This window comes from Procambarus clarkii, chromosome 10, assembly GCF_040958095.1.
Source record: "Procambarus clarkii isolate CNS0578487 chromosome 10, FALCON_Pclarkii_2.0, whole genome shotgun sequence".
NCBI lineage: Eukaryota > Metazoa > Arthropoda > Malacostraca > Decapoda > Cambaridae > Procambarus > Procambarus clarkii.
The window spans coordinates 28,257,316-28,274,863 of NC_091159.1; the positions used below are offsets into that span (position 1 = coordinate 28,257,316).

At 50.3% G+C, this 17,548-nt stretch overlaps 1 protein-coding gene across 1 annotated transcript in view; it reads left to right on the forward strand.

Annotated features, from left to right (window-relative positions):
• LOC138363245 (protein APCDD1-like) overlaps positions 1-17,548 on the forward strand; it is a 41,711-nt gene that overhangs the window by 15,029 nt on the left and 9,134 nt on the right. The window contains exons 4-5 of the mRNA XM_069322253.1: positions 4,076-4,160; positions 8,897-9,256. Coding sequence (XP_069178354.1) covers positions 4,076-4,160; positions 8,897-9,256 — 445 coding nt within the window. The remainder of the gene's footprint in view (positions 1-4,075; positions 4,161-8,896; positions 9,257-17,548) is intronic.

The following is a 17,548-nucleotide window of genomic DNA, read 5'->3' on the forward strand; positions in this document are numbered from 1 at the left end:
AACGATGAGCTTAACGAAACACAGGGTACAGGACCTACTCATAGAAGGAAAGCAATAAGTAAAAGATCTGGGAATTATGATGTCTGATCACCTGATATTTAGTGAACTTAACCGAGCAAATATAGCGGCGGCGGCCAGGAAAATGATAGGATGGATTATGAGAACGTTCAAATCCAGAACCCACAGCAATGTTAATACTATTTAAATCAATGGTGCTGTCCCGTCTTGAGAAGGATAAGTTATCCTGGAGGATAACTCCTCCAGGGTATGTAAAGGTACTTCATTCTTGACCAACACATTACAATTCTTTGCCACTACCTATTAACCCAAATGACAGTTTAATGCAGTTACTGTGCGCTCACGTGCGCGCGAGATCTGGTGACCATAGGGTGACAAGGCTTAACTTGGATACTAATTAAGGATGGCAGAAGGTCATCCTCCTCCTCTGAGCATCAGGAATAACCATTCCCTCAATTCTCTCGGGGACTGGAATTACTGAAGACAATTCCAGTTCAACCTTTGACACATAGTTTCAATTTATTTAAGTGGATGATTCTTTCAGCCTGGTCATCAAATATACCCATGGTTATGAAATTTACTGGAGCCTAGTTTCATAATGACTCTGTAAGGGCCTCGAAACCTTGCTGCTAACTTCCTACTGTGATTGGCGGACGCTGGCTCATTCAGTCGCATCACCAGGCTTCCCTCCTCCGCTGTTTTCGAACCGAACCCGATCACTTTGTACTAGCAAGCTAGCGCCCTTGACCACTACGCCACGACTCGGGAAAAGCAATGTAACCTGGGATTCAGGTGAATCCACTAGGAGTCCCGAGGCTCCCAACCGGAGCCTAAACCTAGGCTTTCACCCCCCCCCCTACCCGGCTGTTCCCGGTGGAATACCCATGCCCTAATGATTAGGATTCACCCTATGAGCTAGGACCATGGACCACACTATGAGCTAGGACCATGGGCCACACTATGAGCTAGGACCATGGGCCACACTATGAGCCAGGACCATGGGCCACACTATGAGCCAGGACCATGGACCACACTATGAGCCAGGACCATGGGCCACACTATGAGCTAGGACCATGGACCACACTATGAGCCAGGACCATGGACCACACTATGAGCCAGGACCATGGACGACACTATGAGCCAGGACCATGGACCACACTATGAGCCAGGACCATGGACCACACTTTGAGCCAGGACCATGGACCACACTATGAGCCAGGACCATGGACCACACTATGAGCTTGGACCATGGACCACACTATGAGCCAGGACCATGGTCCACACTATGAGCCAGGACCATGGTCCACACTATGAGCCAGGACCATGGACCACACTATGAGCCACGACCATGGACCACACTATGAGCCAGGACCATGGACCACACTATGAGCCAGGACCATGGACCACACTATGAGCTATTACCATGGACCACACTATGAGCTAGGACCATGGACCACACTATGAACCATGACCATGGTCCACACTATGAGCCAGGACCATGGACCACACTATGAGCCAGGACCATGGACCACACTATGAGCCAGGACCATGGTCCACACTTTGAGCTAGGATCATGGACCACACTATGAGCTAGGACTATGGACCACACTATGAGCCAGGACCATGGGCTATACTATGAGCCAGGACCATGGGCCACACTATGAGCCAGGACTATGGACCACACTCTGAGCTAGGACCATGGACCACACTATGAGCCAGGACCATGGACCACACTATGAGCTAGGGCCATGGACCACACTGTAATGATCTGGGGCTCAGCTCATTGGTTCTCCCTTCTCCCCTCCTCTCCTGCTCCTTCTCCCCTGCTTTTCCCTCTCCTTGATCTGGGGCTCAGCTCATTGGTTCTCCCTTCTCCCCTCCTCTCCTGCTCCTTCTCCCCTGCTTTTCCCTCTCCTTCTCCCCTCCTTTCCTTCTCCCTCTCCCCTCCTTCCTTCTCCCCTCCCCTTGGCCGTCATTCGTCTCCTCTTCCTCCCCCCCCCTTGTCGCCCATTTGTCAAGGTCAAGAGGTTGACCTGAGGGTAGGGTGGTCTTGGATACCTTGGCTTCTCCCACTCAACTTCCCCCTCTCATCCCCTCTCTTTCCCTCTCATCTTCTCTCTTCCCCTCTCACCGGCCTTTTCCCCATACGAGGCAGAGTCAAATGTCCCTACTCGCTATCTTAGAGGAGACAGGCTTGAACATAATTTATCAGTTTTGTAAACATTGCTCGCAGGTGCCTGGGCTCCATAGACGCGCCTTGTCCCCCTTCTCTTTAGCTGGGGAGAGCTGACTCAATCTTCAGGAATTCATGTAGCTTTCCACGACAGATCAGTGAAGGTGATTGGCCTGAGATAAGGGCCAAGTCCTTATTGGCCCTAGAGAGCCAGACCTCAGGCCTACGTGTTAAATGGTTGGCCATTGCCAAAATAATGGGTGGAGCCCTGGGGCTGTATTAGATGGTGGGAGGAGTAATCCTTCCTAGCAATAAGTTGGAAAAACTAAATTTCATCAGTGTGTCTTGGGAGTGTATAGGAACAGGGCCGCAAGCCCGTATCCTCGGGGCTGAGGGCAGCCATTAACATCGTGGCCGTAGTGCGGGTATTTAAGGTATAGTAGCACTTGAGTTTTGTGTCCTCGGTAAATATCCATTGTGCCTCTAGGGGAATAGAATAGGTGATGTGTTCAAATTGTCTTAATTTACATGTTTCATAAAATAAATTGTATAGCTTGTCCAGTGGTATTCACTTAACTCCCCTTTGATATATTTTGCTTCTTTGTCATTTTTAGGTGTTGTATTGGAAGCCCCCAGGTTCTCCTACTATTAATGGATACTAAAGTTGCCCTTGGATTCAAATAAGTAACGGGAATTAAACAAACTAATTTTTCCAAAATTTATTACTGTAATTCATATTACCCGGAGTCCCATGGTTACTGATTCCTTGCCTTCCTGGGGGATCGGTGATAGACACATTCAGGTATGGTTGGTCAGGAAGGTGGTGGCAGTGTTAATGTGTTTTGTTATTGTTTCAACTAATAACCCTTGTCCTTGGTGTATCTTCCTCATTTAATATTCCTCTTATATACGTGGCCGTCCAGTGAGGGGTCATGCTGGACTGTAACAGTGTTAAGCTGGGGTATTGAGTGAAGAGAGACAGAGATGTACAACAGAGAGCGTATATTACGATCATGAGAGATCACAAGATAACAGGATTAATACTGGGGAACATTGGGTTATTACAATAGAGGTCGCGGTTATTACGGCAGGGTAAGCGGTCATTACAACACTATGAGCCAGGACCATGGTCCACACTATGAGCTAGGACCATGGACCACACTATGAGCTAGGACTATGGACCACACTATGAGCCAGGACCATGGACCACACTATGAGCCAGGACCATGGTCCACACTATGAGCTAGGACTATGGACCACATTATGAGCCAGGACCATGGGCCACACTATGAGCCAGGACCATGAACCACACTATGAGCTAGGACTATGGACCACACTATGAGCCAGGACCATGGGCCACACTATGAGCCAGGACCATGGGCCACACTATGAGCCAGGACTATGGACCACACTATGAGCTAGGACCATGGACCACACTATGAGCCAGGACCATGGACCACACTATGAGCTAGGACCATGGGCCACACTATGAGCCAGGACCATGGGCCACACTATGAGCCAGGACCATGGGCCACACTATGAGCTAGGACCATGGACCACACTATGAGCTAGGACCATGGGCCACACTATGAGCCAGGACCATGGGCCAACACTATGAGCCAGGACCATGGTCCACACTATGAGCCAGGACCATGGACCACACTATGAGCCAGGACCATGGACCACACTATGAGCCAGGACCATGGACCACACTATGAGCCAGGACCATGGACCACACTATGAGCTAGGACCATGGACCACACTATGAGCTAGGACCATGGACCACACTATGAGCTAGGACCATAGACCACACTATGAGCCAGGACCATGGTCCACACTGAGGATTATGAAGAAGAGTGAACCATGGTTGGTGTTTCTCCTCAGGGTGGAGGTGGTGGGCCACACCCACGGTGATGCTGCTCTGCTGGCGGCCGCTGTCAACGCCTCCTGCCCCGGCAAAGTTGTCAAGGTGAGCACTGTACAGTATGTGTCTCCCTGCCTCCCTGCCTGCCTCCCTGCCTGCCTCCCTGCCTGCCTCCCTGCCTCCCTGCCTCCCTGCCTGCCTGCCTGCCTGCCTGCCTCCCTGCCTGCCTGCCTGCCTCCCTGCCTCCCTGCCTGCCTGCCTGCCTGCCTGCCTGCCTGCCTGCCTGCCTGCCTGCCTGCCTGCCTGCCTGCCTCCCTGCCTGCCTGCCTGCATGCCTGCCTCCCTCCCTGCCTGCCTCCCTGCCTGCCTCCCTGCCTGCCTGCCTGCCTCCCTGCCTGCCTGCCTGCCTCCCTGCCTGCCTGCCTCCCTCCCTGCCTGCCTGCCTGCCTCCCTGCCTGCCTGCCTGCCTCCCTGCCTGCCTCCCTGCCTGCCTGCCTGCCTGCCTGCCTGCCTGCCTGCCTGCCTGCCTGCCTGCCTGCCTCCCTGCCTGCCTGCCTGCCTGCCTGCCTGCCTGCCTCCCTCCCTCCCTCCCTCCCTGCCTGCCTGCCTGCCTGCCTGCCTGCCTGCCTGCCTGCCTGCCTGCCTGCCTGCCTCCCTGCCTGCCTGCCTGCCTGCCTGCCTGCCTCCCTGCCTGCCTGCCTGCCTGCCTGCCTGCCTGCCTGCCTGCCTCCCTACCTGCCTGTCTGCCTGCCTCCCTCCCTCTCTGCCTGCCTCCCTGCCTGCTCCCCTGCCTCCCTCCCTGCCCCCCTGCCTCCCTCCCTCCCTGCCTGCCCCCCTGCCTCCCTCTCTGCCTCCCTCCCTCCCTCCCTCCCTGCCTGTTTCAGCGCCCTAACACCCGTCCCCCTGGGGTGTCCCAGACCACGGACGTCCATAATGGCAGCGTCTCGTCCACTCAGGTTATGATAGTCTGGGTTGTGGAGAGCAATGTTGTCTATCTGGAATATTTATGGAGTCCCTGGCAGCAGAGTCCAACGAAATATATGGGTCCACGTCCAGCCATTCTGGGCGCCGGTGGGGGTTTTCAGAGATTTACTCACCTATATGTACTTTTAGGGAGAAGCTTCTGTGAGGGGCTCCTCAGGGCTAGAGAGCTGTTCCACTAATTATTTGATGATTGAGAACTCCACCACGGAAGACGACTGAAGAACTTTTATGACTCCAAGTTGTAATGATAAAGCTTTATATCACAACAGTGTTTCATTACAGAGTAAATCTTGGGTACAGTATGTGTGTGTGTGTGTGTGTGTGTGTGTGTGTGTGTGTGTGTGTGTGTGTGTGTGTGTGTGTGTGTTTACTAGTTGTGTTTTTGCGGGGATTGAGCTTTGCTCTTTCGGCCCGCCTCTCAACTGTCAATCAACTGTTTACTAACTACTTTTTTTTTTTTCCACACCACACACACACACACCAGGAAGCAGCCCGTGACAGCTGACTAACTCCCAGGTACCTATTTACTGCTAGGTAACAGGGGCACTTAGGGTGAAAGAAACTTTGCCCATTTGTTTCTGCCTCGTTCGGGAATCGAACCCGCGCCACAGAATTACGAGTCCTGCGCTCTATCCACCAGGCTACGAGGCCCCCCTTGTGTGTGTGTGTACTCACCTATTTGTACTCACCTATTTGTGCTTGCAGGATCGAGCATTGACTCTTGGATCCCGCCTTTCCAGCTATCGGTTGTTTACAGCAATGACTCCTGTCCCATTTCCCTATCATACCTAGTTTTAAAAGTATGAATAGTATTTGCTTCCACAACCTGTTCCCCAAGTGCATTCCATTTTTCCACTACTCTCACGCTAAAAGAAAACTTCCTAACATCTCTGTGACTCATCTGAGTTTCCAGTTTCCACCCATGTCCCCTCGTTCTGTTATTATTACGTGTGAACATTTCATCTATTTCTACTTTGTCAATTCCCCTGAGTATTTTATATGTCCCTATCATATCTCCTCTCTCCCTTCTTTTCTCTAGTGTCGTAAGGTTCAGTTCCTTCAGCCGCTCTTCATATCCCATCCCTCGTAACTCTGGGACAAGCCTCGTCGCAAACCTCTGAACCTTCTCCAGTTTCTTTATGTGTTTCTTTAGGTGGGGGCTCCATGATGGCGCGGCATACTCTAAGACTGGTCTCACGTAGGCAGTGTAAAGCGCCCTAAAAGCCTCCTCATTTAGGTTTCTGAATGAAGTTCTAATTTTCGCCGGTGTAGAGTACGCTGCTGTCATTATCCTACTTATATGTGCCTCAGGAGTTAGATTAGGTGTCACATCCACTCCCAGGTCTCTTTCTCGAATCGTTACAGGTAGGCAGTTCCCTTCATTGTGTACTGTCCCTTTGGTCTCCTGTCACCTGATCCCATTTCCATAACTTTACATTTACTGGTGTTAAACTCCAGTAGCCATTTCCCTGACCATCTCTGCAGCCTGTTTAAGTCCTCTTGGAGGATCCTACAATCCTCGTCTGTCACAACTCTTCTCATTAATTTTGCGTCATCCGCAAACATTGACATGTATGATTCCACTCCTGTAAACATAACATTTACGTAAATTAGAAAGAGGATTGGTCCCAGCACCGATCCTTGAGGTACTCCACTTGTTACTGTTCGCCAGTCCGACTTCTCGCCCCTTACCATTACCCTCTGGCTCCTTCCTGTTAGGTAGGAACCTCTTCACCCATACTAGGGCCTTTCCGCTTACTCCTGCCTGCCTCTCAAGTTTGTATAGCAGTCTCATGTGCGGTACTGTATCAAAGGCCTTTTGGCAGTCAAGAAATATGCAGTCTGCCCAGCCTTCTCTGTCCTGCCTTATCCTTGTTACTTTATCATAGAATTCTAAAAGGTTTGTTAGGCATGATTTCCCTGTCCAGAACCCATGTTGGTGCTTGTTTACAAACCCAATGCTCTCCAGGTGCTCAACAAGTCTTAGCCTAATTATTCTTTCCAGTATTTTGCAGGGGATGCTTGTCAGTGATACGGGTCTGTAGTTAAGTGCCTCCTCCCTATCACCTTTTTTGAAAATCGGTACGACATTTGCCTCCTTCCAGCAACTGGGCAATTCTCCCGACATAAGTGACTCATTAAAGATCATTGCCAGAGGCACGCTGAGAGCCTGCGCTGCCTCTTTAAGTATCCACGGTGATACTTTGTCTGGTCCAACAGCTTTATTTGCATCCAGTGTTGTCAACTGTTTCATTACATCCTCTGCTGTCACCTCTATATCTGATAGTCTTTCATCTTGGGTAATCTCTTCTAACAATGGGAGCTGCTCAGGCTCGGTTGTGAACACTCCATGGAATTTTGCATTCAGTACCTCGCAGATTTCCTTGTCGCTTTCTTTATATGCCCCTTCTGTTTTCCTCAGTCTTGTCACTTGGTCATTTACCGACATCTTCCTTCTTATATGGCTATGTAGTAATTTAGGTTGCTTTTTCGCTTTGACTGCAATATCATTCTCATAATTTCTTTCCGACACTCGTCTTATGTTAATGTAATCATTCCTAGCTCTGTTACATCTAATCCTGTTGTCCTCTGTCCCTTGTCTTCTGTACTTCCTCCACTCCCTCCTGCTTCTCACCTTTGCTTCCTGACACTGTCTATTAAACCATGGGTTATTCTGTTCCCTCCTGCTTTTTTCCTTTATTGTTGGAATAAATCTCTCTTCAGCCTCCTTGCATTTCAATATGACTTGGTTCATCATACCTTGCACTGTTTTTCCTCTAAGTTCTTCCTCCCACTGCACTTCTCCCAGGTAGTCCCTTATCCTTCTGTAGTCCCCTTTTCTGTAATCAAGTCTCTTTTCCCGGACCTCTTGTCCTTTGGTCACAATTTTAAGCTCCATCATGTAGTCAAAGACTAGGACACAATGGTCACTAGCTCCTAGTGGTATTTCATGTTCCAACTGCTCGATGTCTTCTACATTCTGGGTGAAAATGAGATCTAATAGGCTGGGCGTATCCCCTCCTCTTTCCCTAGTATCTTCTTTCACATGCTGTGTTAGGAAATTCCTGTCAATAACGTCTACCAGCTTCGCTCCCCAGGTCTCCTCCCCGCCATGGGGATTCCTCGTTTCCCAATCTATCTCTCCGTGATTTAGGTCCCCCATGACCAGCAGCTTCGCTCTCATTCTATGCGCTATAGTTGCTGCCCTCTGCAGTTCATCTATACATGTCTTGTTGCTGTCCTCGTACTCCTGCCTGGGCCTTCTACTGTTTGGTGGGGGATTGTAGAGTATCAAGATTACAATCTTCTTCCCATCCACTGTCAGAGTTCCATGTATGAAGCTCGTGCTTTCATTGGTACCCGGATTTTCCAGCTCATCAAACTTCCATTTCCGCTTTATTAGTAGTGCCACTCCTCCTCCCTGTCTCTGTGTCCTTGTGTGTGTGTGTGTGTGTGTGTGTGTGTGTGTGTGTGTGTGTGTGTGTGTGTGTGTGTGTGTGTGTGTGTGTGTGTGTGTGTGTGTGTGTGTGTGTGTGTGTGTGTGTGTGTGTGTGTGTGTGTGTGTTTGTGCGCAGAGTACAGTACATCTGAACAGTCAGTGTGAAGTCACTCAGTACGTATTGTTATCTTCAAGATACATGGTTTCTCTTTCAAAGTTTTGACACTTTGCTCCAGAATCAACATTCAGACTTAAAATCGGCCTATTATTAATAATTCCCCATTTTCCAATTATGTATTATCGTCCTCCCCTCCACCCTCCGTCTCGATCACCCCCCCCCTGCTCCCCCCCACATTCCAGTCTTTACCAAATTCTTTGATGATGATTACATGAGTCCATTTGGTCGTGCCGCCACCAGCCGTGGAAGCCTCACAAGGCGCACACCGTCCTGGCCTACACCGACACTGCCAACGAGGTCACGGAGGACGATGACTGCGCCAGGGGCCTGGGTGGTGCCTGGCACGAACTGCAGCTCCTGAGGGTGGAGATCACTGGCCCCGTCCACAACCACCACCACCACCGCCAGCAGCAGCAGCAGCAGCAGCAGCAGCAGCAGCACCAGCAGCAGCAGCACCAGCAGCACCCGCGCGACGCCGCCGCCGCCTCCAAGACGGGCGCCAGGAAGGAACTCTTCCTGGGTGATATTCACACAGATGTCTCCAAGCAAGACCACTACCGCCCTACGGGCTACCAGCCGCCTCTCATCAACGCTGAATACGTGAGTACCTTCATGTGTTTGATTTTATTTATTTCCATATATAAGAGTTGTTACATTCTTGTACAGTCACTAGCACATACAGCGTTTAAGGCAGGTCTTTAATCCTAATTTTCCCCGGAATACGACCCACCAAATCGTTTAACATCCAGGTACGTATTCCCTGCTGGGTGAACAGAGGCTACAGTTAAGGATTGGCGCCCTATGAATCATCCTCGGCCAGGATACGAACCCAGGTCAAAGCGCTCGTGAAGCGATGGGTGAGTGTTTTACCACTGCGCCACGGTGACTACCAGTGTATGTATACTGCTAGTTGATGTGTTCTCCCGTCAGTACTCCCACCTCGGGAGTGACTCAGCCCACCTCGGGAGTGACTCAGCCCAGGTCGGGAGTGACTCAGCCCAGCTCGGGAGTGACTCAGCCCAGGTCGGGAGAACAAGTGTAGCAGGTACTGGCGTGGTTGGGACCAGTGAGGTAACTGGCGGGTTGAAGCATGTTAATGATACCGTTGTGTAGTTTAGCGGCTCTTGGCTTCTGCCAGCTGTGTTTATTGCTACCACATTAGCCATCTTCCAGCAGTCTGGCAGCTCCCTCTTTCTACACAGGTATTTAATGTTATATCTTTGGATTTTACAGTGCGTCCATTGCATCCTGTAGTATATGAGGTGCTATCTTGTCTGACCCTAAGGGGCTATCTTGTCTGACCCTAAGGGGCTATCTTGTCTGACCCTAAGGGGCTATCTTGTCTGACCCTAAGGGGCTATCTTGTCTGACCCTAAGGGGCTATCTTGTCTGACCCTAAGGGGCTATCTTGTCTGACCCTAAGGGGCTATCTTGTCTGACCCTAAGGGGCTATCTTGTCTGATCCTAAGGGGCTATCTTGTCTGACCCTAAGGGGCTATCTTGTCTGACCCTAAGGGGCTATCTTGTCTGACCCTACAGCTTTTTGTCATATCCAGTTCCTGTAGTTGCTTCTTCTCGTGTTTCTATCATTTCCGCGAGTCTCTGCTGTTGGGGTGGGGGGGGGGGGGGTCTCTTCCCTTAGGGCTAGTAGCAGGTTAGGGTCAGGCTTGAAAATTTCCTGGAAGGTGTTTGTTAAGCTCTTTGCCAGCTTGTCCATCTCCGTGTGACCCCCCCCCTCCCCCCACCCTTCCCTACCTTCTGTATAGGCTGATCACTTGGTCGTTCCCTCATCTCCCTCCTGATGTGCTTATGGGGCAATTTACCCTTGAGCGCTATGTGATTGTCGCACTTCACCACCACTCTCCTTCATACTGTGTACTACTGTCTTGCCCTCTTGTGTACATTATGGCCTCCTTCTGTACTGTCTGCCACGTGGACTGTCTTGTCCACGTGTCTCCTGTCTGTCTCTCTCATTCCTGTTTGTTCCCTTGTGTGGGTGGGTGTTGGCGGGGTGTACAGGTGTGGGTGGGTGTGGGGGGGTGTAGGTGTGTGTGGGGGGTGTAGGAGTGTGTGGGGGTGTAGGTGTGTGGACGTGTACACACGAGCACACCCTACATGTGTACATAAAGATTGCTTGTTTGCATAATACTCTTCATAATTAAATAAGCCTACCTATGTGTACACGTGCTCTTGTACGTCTATAAATACACGCACACACACGCGCGCGCTCACACACACACACACACACACACACACACACACACACACACACACACACACACACACACACACACACACACACACACACACACACACACACACACACACACCCCACATTCAAAATTCTCAAGGGAATCGACAGGGTTGATAAAGACAGGCTATTTAACACAAGGGGCACACTCACTAGGGGACACATGTGGAAACTGAGTGCCCAAATGAGCCACAGAGATATTAGAAAGAACTTTTTTAGTGTCAGAGTGGTTGACAAATGGAATGCATTAGGCAGTGATGTGGTGGAGGCTGACTCCATACACAGTTTCAAGTGTAGATATGATAGAGCCCAATAGGCTCAGGAACCTGTACACCAGTTGATTGACGGTTGAGAGGCGGGACCAAAGAGCGAGAGCTCAACCCCCGCAAGCCCAATTAGGTGAGTACACACACACACACACACACACACACACACACACACACACACACACACACACACACACACACACACACACACACACACACACACACAAACACACACACACACACACATTAAACTCCCAGGTAGGCCTAAGGTGGCATAATTGGCCGACAGATTTACGCTAATATAAATTGATGGCGAAACTCTCCATATAGGCATAGAGGCGGGCGAGGCGGGAGTCAACCTTATGAATAGTCAAGTGTATCTTTACCTGTGGTTACCTTGCTGGCTCCCGCCCCCCCCCCCCCCTCCCCTGGGGGCCATCCATCATGGTGGGTGGTGGGGGGGAGGTGTGGTGGGGGTGTGGGGGGTGGCCCACGGTGATGGTGGCGGTGGTGGGGGGGGGAGTACTTTGAAGAATTTACCAACCAGTGACTATACAGGGGAGTATAGTGCTATATGCCCTACCTACCAACATTATTTTAGCTGTTGTGTTATAATTGAACTATTCTGATGTTGTAATTCATCATCCACAGCCCCGCTCCTGTGCCAGGTAAGTCCACAACGGGCTCACCATAGCCCGTGCTACTTGGAACTTTTTGTTCCAAGTAGCGAATCTTAAACAACAACAACGACGTTGTAATTGCTTGTGGACGCAGGTTATATCCACTCTCAAACAATTGCCCTTCTCCGACTCTTGAAGTTGCTCTCCCAAGTTTACAATGTAAATACCTTGTGGTCTCCTTTCACTCTTTTCCCACCATCATTACCTTACACTTGTTGGAACTGAACTCCAACAACCATTTGTTTGGCCAATGATGGAGTTTGTCAAGGTCATCCCGTAAGACATGTGCAAGTCTTGGCCGGTGTTTACACTCCTCGTTACCTTATGATCGCGTGCAAACATTGACCTGTATGAGCTCACTCCTCCAGTATATCATTAACATACATTAGCAATATTAGTGGTCTCACCACCGACCTCGGCGCCACTCTTTACAACCCTCAAACTTGTAAGCTTATCTCACTGTAATGCCTAATGTTCTGTCCTTTAGGTACTCCTTTAGTTATCCCTCGATTATATTGAGGTTATCCTGAGATGATTTCGGGGCTTAGCGTCCCCGTGGCCCGGTCCTCGACCAGGCCTCCTTTTTGTTACACCCCCGCAGGACGTAGCCCGTAGCAGCTGTCTAACTCCCAGGTACCTATTTACTGCTAGGTGAACCGGGGCATTAGGGTGAAAAACTCTGCCCATTTGTTTCCGCCTCAACCGGAGATTGAACAGGAAACCTCAGGACTACGAATCCCGAGCGCTGTCCACTCAGCAGTCAGGCCCCCTTGCTTGCTTCTCGTCTCTCAAAGCAGGAGAGATTGCTGAAATATAGGGAGTACAGAGAACATATACGGCGTACATAAACGCGATAAATTATCTAAATTATTGGGATCGTCTCAAAGATCTCCAAATGTACTCACTAGAAAGGAGACGAGAGAGATACCAAATAATATACACATGGAAAATACTGGAGGGACAGGTCCCAAATCTGCACAGTAAAATAACAACGTACTAGAGTGAACGATATGGAAGAAAATGCAGAATAGAACCAGTGAAGAGCAGAGGTGCCATAGGCACAATCAGAGAACACTGTATAAACATCAGAGGTTCGCGGCTGTTCAACATCCTTCCAGCGAGCATAAGAAATATTACCGGGACAACCGTGGACATCTTCAAGAGGAAACTAGATTGTTTTCTTCAGTGAGTCCCGGACCAACCGGGCTGTGGTGGGTATGTGGGCCGCTCCAATCAACAGCCTGGTGGACCAAACTCTCACAATTCAAGCCTGGCCTCGGGCCGGGCTTAGGGAGTAGATCTCTCAGAACCCCATCAACCAAGTAAACTATTTAGCACGGGAGGTATGGGAACAAGGGGACACAGGTGGATACTTAGTATCGAAACGAGACACAGAAACATAAGAAAGAATTTTTCCGGTGTCAGATTAGTTAAGTGGAATGCATTAAGCAGTGATGTGGTGGAGGCTGATTCCATACACAGTTTCAAATGTAGATATGATAGCGCTCAATAGGCACGGGAATCTGCACACCAGTTGATAGACGGTTGAGAGGTGGGACCAAAGAGATGAAACTCAACCCTCGCAAGCACAAGTAGGAGAGTTCAACTAGGTAAGTACACGACACCCTCCCCCCCCCCACACACACGCTAAAAACACACACTCGCTCTGACAGAATCGTGGGAGGATTGACTTAGAACCAATTCATAAACAGTATACTAGTTCCTCTGTGTTCAGCGAGCAGTAATGGTCAACTGGGTTTTACTGGCAGTAAAACTGCTGAGCTGTGGTGGTGTAGGGGGCAGTATAGGGTAAGGTTGACTGTGTTATGAGAGGGAGAGCTCTCAGGCCACTAACACCAGTCACGACATGTTTACTTCTGTAAAACTTCAGGTTAATTACCACCACCAACACAATACCTAATGAACGCTGCCAGTGGTATAACAGGAGAGGCGGCGGCGGACCGGACCCGGGCACCGCCAGCTACACCTTCTAGTACATATGTACACCTTCTAGTACATATGTACACCTTCTAGTACATATGTGCACCTTCTAGTACACATGTACACCTTCTAGTACATATATAGAAGCAAGGCGAGTCACGTGTTATAATAATGAGAGCCGTAAGAAGTATCCAGCAAGACTGAGAGCGCCATACCCGTCACCCCGGGAGAGACTGGTAGTGCGGAATATAATTAACGAGGCTTCACAGCCCATCATACTGGGCGCAGCTCCTATGTTCCGCCAAATGGTTTTTATTCCATTTTTTCTGGTCTATAACTTACGACGAGGACAAGGCAAGCGACATTTATTTTAGCTCGTTAAAAAGGCATACATTTCGGTGTTCAGATGGACGGGGGGGGGGGGGTGAAGTGATGGGGGGAGATGTGGGGAGGGAGGGAGGTGATGGGGAAGATGGGGGAAGGGAGGTCTGTGGGAGATAAGGGGGGGGGGGTTGTTGGGGAGAGGAGAGCCCCAGCTCCTACAGATATAATGATGTCTGCCCCCCACACATGGGTGGGTGGCCCTGCCCCATAGGGTGTGTTCTACCGCAGACATGGTCATACAATGGTAGCTGGATTATATACATTGTCCTCTGTCCTACACCGGCTGAGTTAGCGATGCTAGGCAGTAAGGTGATAGCCGGCAGGGAGGAAGACGGGAAGGCTTAGTACTTCACCGTCTCAAAGGAGTTATTTAGCGTGTGTTGCGACCATCATGTTTGTCAAGACGTGAGGCTCAAGTGACCAACCAGCAGCAACAGCCACAACAGTGTAGTCATCTATCAGACACCAGTGACGACGGACGGGTGTTGCTGCTCGCTGCTCTTTGTGTTGCAGCACTATTGGTCGCCCTGGGAGTGACTTGTTCCACTGTTGTTGTTTTAGATTCAGCTACTCTGAACAAAAGTTCCAAGTAGCACGGGCTATGGTGAGCCCGTAGTGGACTTACCTGGCACAGGACCGGGGCTGTAACTGTTGTTCCACTGTTGACAGTGGAACATATAGTGTGTATATGGTGTGGTGTGTGGGAATGTGTGGTGGGAACTATAGTGTGTATAGCAGACACACTAATAGCGATCTAGCCAACACACTAAGTGATCTGCCAGACACTATAGCTAGTTACCACACACTTCGAACTACCAGACACAATATTGATCCACTAGACACACTAGTGATCTGTCAGATGTTATACAGCGATGTATATATAGTGATCTACCAAGCACAATATAGTGCTCTACCAGACACTTGAGGGTATTCTAGGTGCAGGTGGACCGGTGTTGCCGGGTGTTCGGGCTAACGTTGCACAATCCCCTCAGATGTCATATGTTCTTTTGCTTTATTTATTGTCCTTGACGTGAGTTTGCATTGGTGTTGTGTCCTGCCTACACCAGTATGCTGGGCTGTCAAGGGTCCGGCCTCCGGGTTACCTTATACAATGTGTAGGGTTTTTAACTTTGCTTTGTTGGTACTTAAATTCCATTGCTTTTTTCACAGTTCTTTATGACTTCTATTACCGTCTTGAGTTTTGTTGGCCAGTAGCGTCTTTGGCTGTCGAGATGGGCAGGTTTCAGTTATGTCTTGTGCATAAGTGATGCATTCCCCGTGTTGGGGATGGGGCGAGTCAGGTGTGGACATTCCCCGTGTTGGGGGATGGGGCGAGTCAGGTGTGGACATTCCCCGTGTTGGGGATGGGGCGAATCAGGTGTGGACATTCCCCGTGTTGGGGGATGGGGCGAGTCAGGTGTGGACATTCCCCGTGTTGGGGATGGGGCGAGTCAGGTGTGGACATTCCCCGTGTTGGGGATGGGGCGAATCAGGTGTGGACATTCCCCGTGTTGGGGGATGGGGCGAGTCAGGTGTGGACATTCCCCGTGTTGGGGATGGGGCGAATCAGGTGTGGACATTCCCCGTGTTGGGGGATGGGGCGAGTCAGGTGTGGACATTCCCCGTGTTGGGGATGGGGCGGGTCAGGTGTGGACATTCCCCGTGTTGGGGATGGGGCGAATCAGGTGTGGACATTCCCCGTGTTGGGGATGGGGCGAATCAGGTGTGGACATTCCCCGTGTTGGGGATGGGGCGAATCAGGTGTGGACATTCCCCGTGTTGGGGGATGGGGCGAGTCAGGTGTGGACATTCCCCGTGTTGGGGATGGGGCGGGTCAGGTGTGGACATTCCCCGTGTTGGGGATGGGGCGAGTCAGGTGTGGACATTCCCCGTGTTGGGGATGGGGCGAGTCAGGTGTGGACATTCCCCGTGTTGGGGGATGGGGCGAGTCAGGTGTGGACATTCCCCGTGTTGGGGATGGGGCGAATCAGGTGTGGACATTCCCCGTGTTGGGGATGGGGCGGGTCAGGTGTGGACATTCCCCGTGTTGGGGGATGGGGCGAGTCAGGTGTGGACATTCCCCGTGTTGGGGATGGGGCGAGTCAGGTGTGGACATTCCCCGTGTTGGGGATGGGGCGAATCAGGTGTGGACATTCCCCGTGTTGGGGATGGGACGGGTCAGGTGTGGATATTCCCCGTGTTGGGGATGGGGCGGGTCAGGTGTGGATATTCCCCGTGTTGGGGATGGGGCGGGTCAGGTGTGGATATTCCCCGTGTTGGGGATGGGGCGGGTCAGGTGTGGATATTCCCCGTGTTGGGGATGGGGCGGGTCAGGTGTGGGGATGGGGCGGGTCAGGTGTATATATGTTATAAAAGTGGTGATAGGCAGCTTCCTTGTGGTACAACACTTTTCATTTCGGTGTTGTCACTCCCAAGTAGCTACCAATACTGGACAGTACTCTTGTGTTGTCTACGAAGCTGCAAAGTGTGGCAGTGTATCTCTGTGTGGGATCTTAGTTCTCATGGCTTGTACTTTAGGCCTATTTTCTCTATGACCAGAAGAAATGGATGGTGGGGGGGGAATAGCCTGGTTAGGGAATTTTGAGGATGGAGAGTGACTGGTGGGCAGTGTCAGGGTGTGTTAAGGTCAGGGAAACTCTGCCAGCCTTGTGTATAGTGATCATTGTGTGTGGTGCCGGGGGATAATAGTTCTCTCCTGGGCCCCGGGGTTGTATACCCCGGGGGGGGGGGGCGGTGGCCATGCCTTTAAGTTTATTTTTTTTCACTACGAACTCTTGTCATTCATGTACAATGCTAACTCCACATATATTCTGTCCTCCGTGGACAGGGTAAGTTTTATCTTACTTTTTAAGATAACTCTTACTAATGAGTTTTATCGCTCGTTATAATTACATAACATATAGTAAATATTGGGTTCAGTATATCATTGTCTAGACAATAAATCACAAATGTGAAAATAAAATAAAAGAATATACATTTCTTGGACCATTATCAAGTCGTGTAATGACTTGATAATGGTACTCCTTTACCTGGGCGAAGGAGTACCTGAAAGACAGAAAACAGAGTCACAGTCACAAAAGATGTTTGGAGCTGGAGGCATGTAACAGCGTTCCCAGAGGGTTGGTCCTGGTTAACCACTACGGCTCCTAGGTCAAGTGCACGACCTACCCGAGGGAGTGAGCCCGTACATGGCAGTGTTTGAACACCTTCAAAGCTGATTAATGTAAAAACCGAGGAGGAGGAACGCATAAAAGTTACAAGATAACCTTGACAAACTCCAGAAGTGTACAAACTGTTAATAGAATTCAATCCCAAGAAGTGTAAGGTAAGGATGATGGGGAAAATGAGA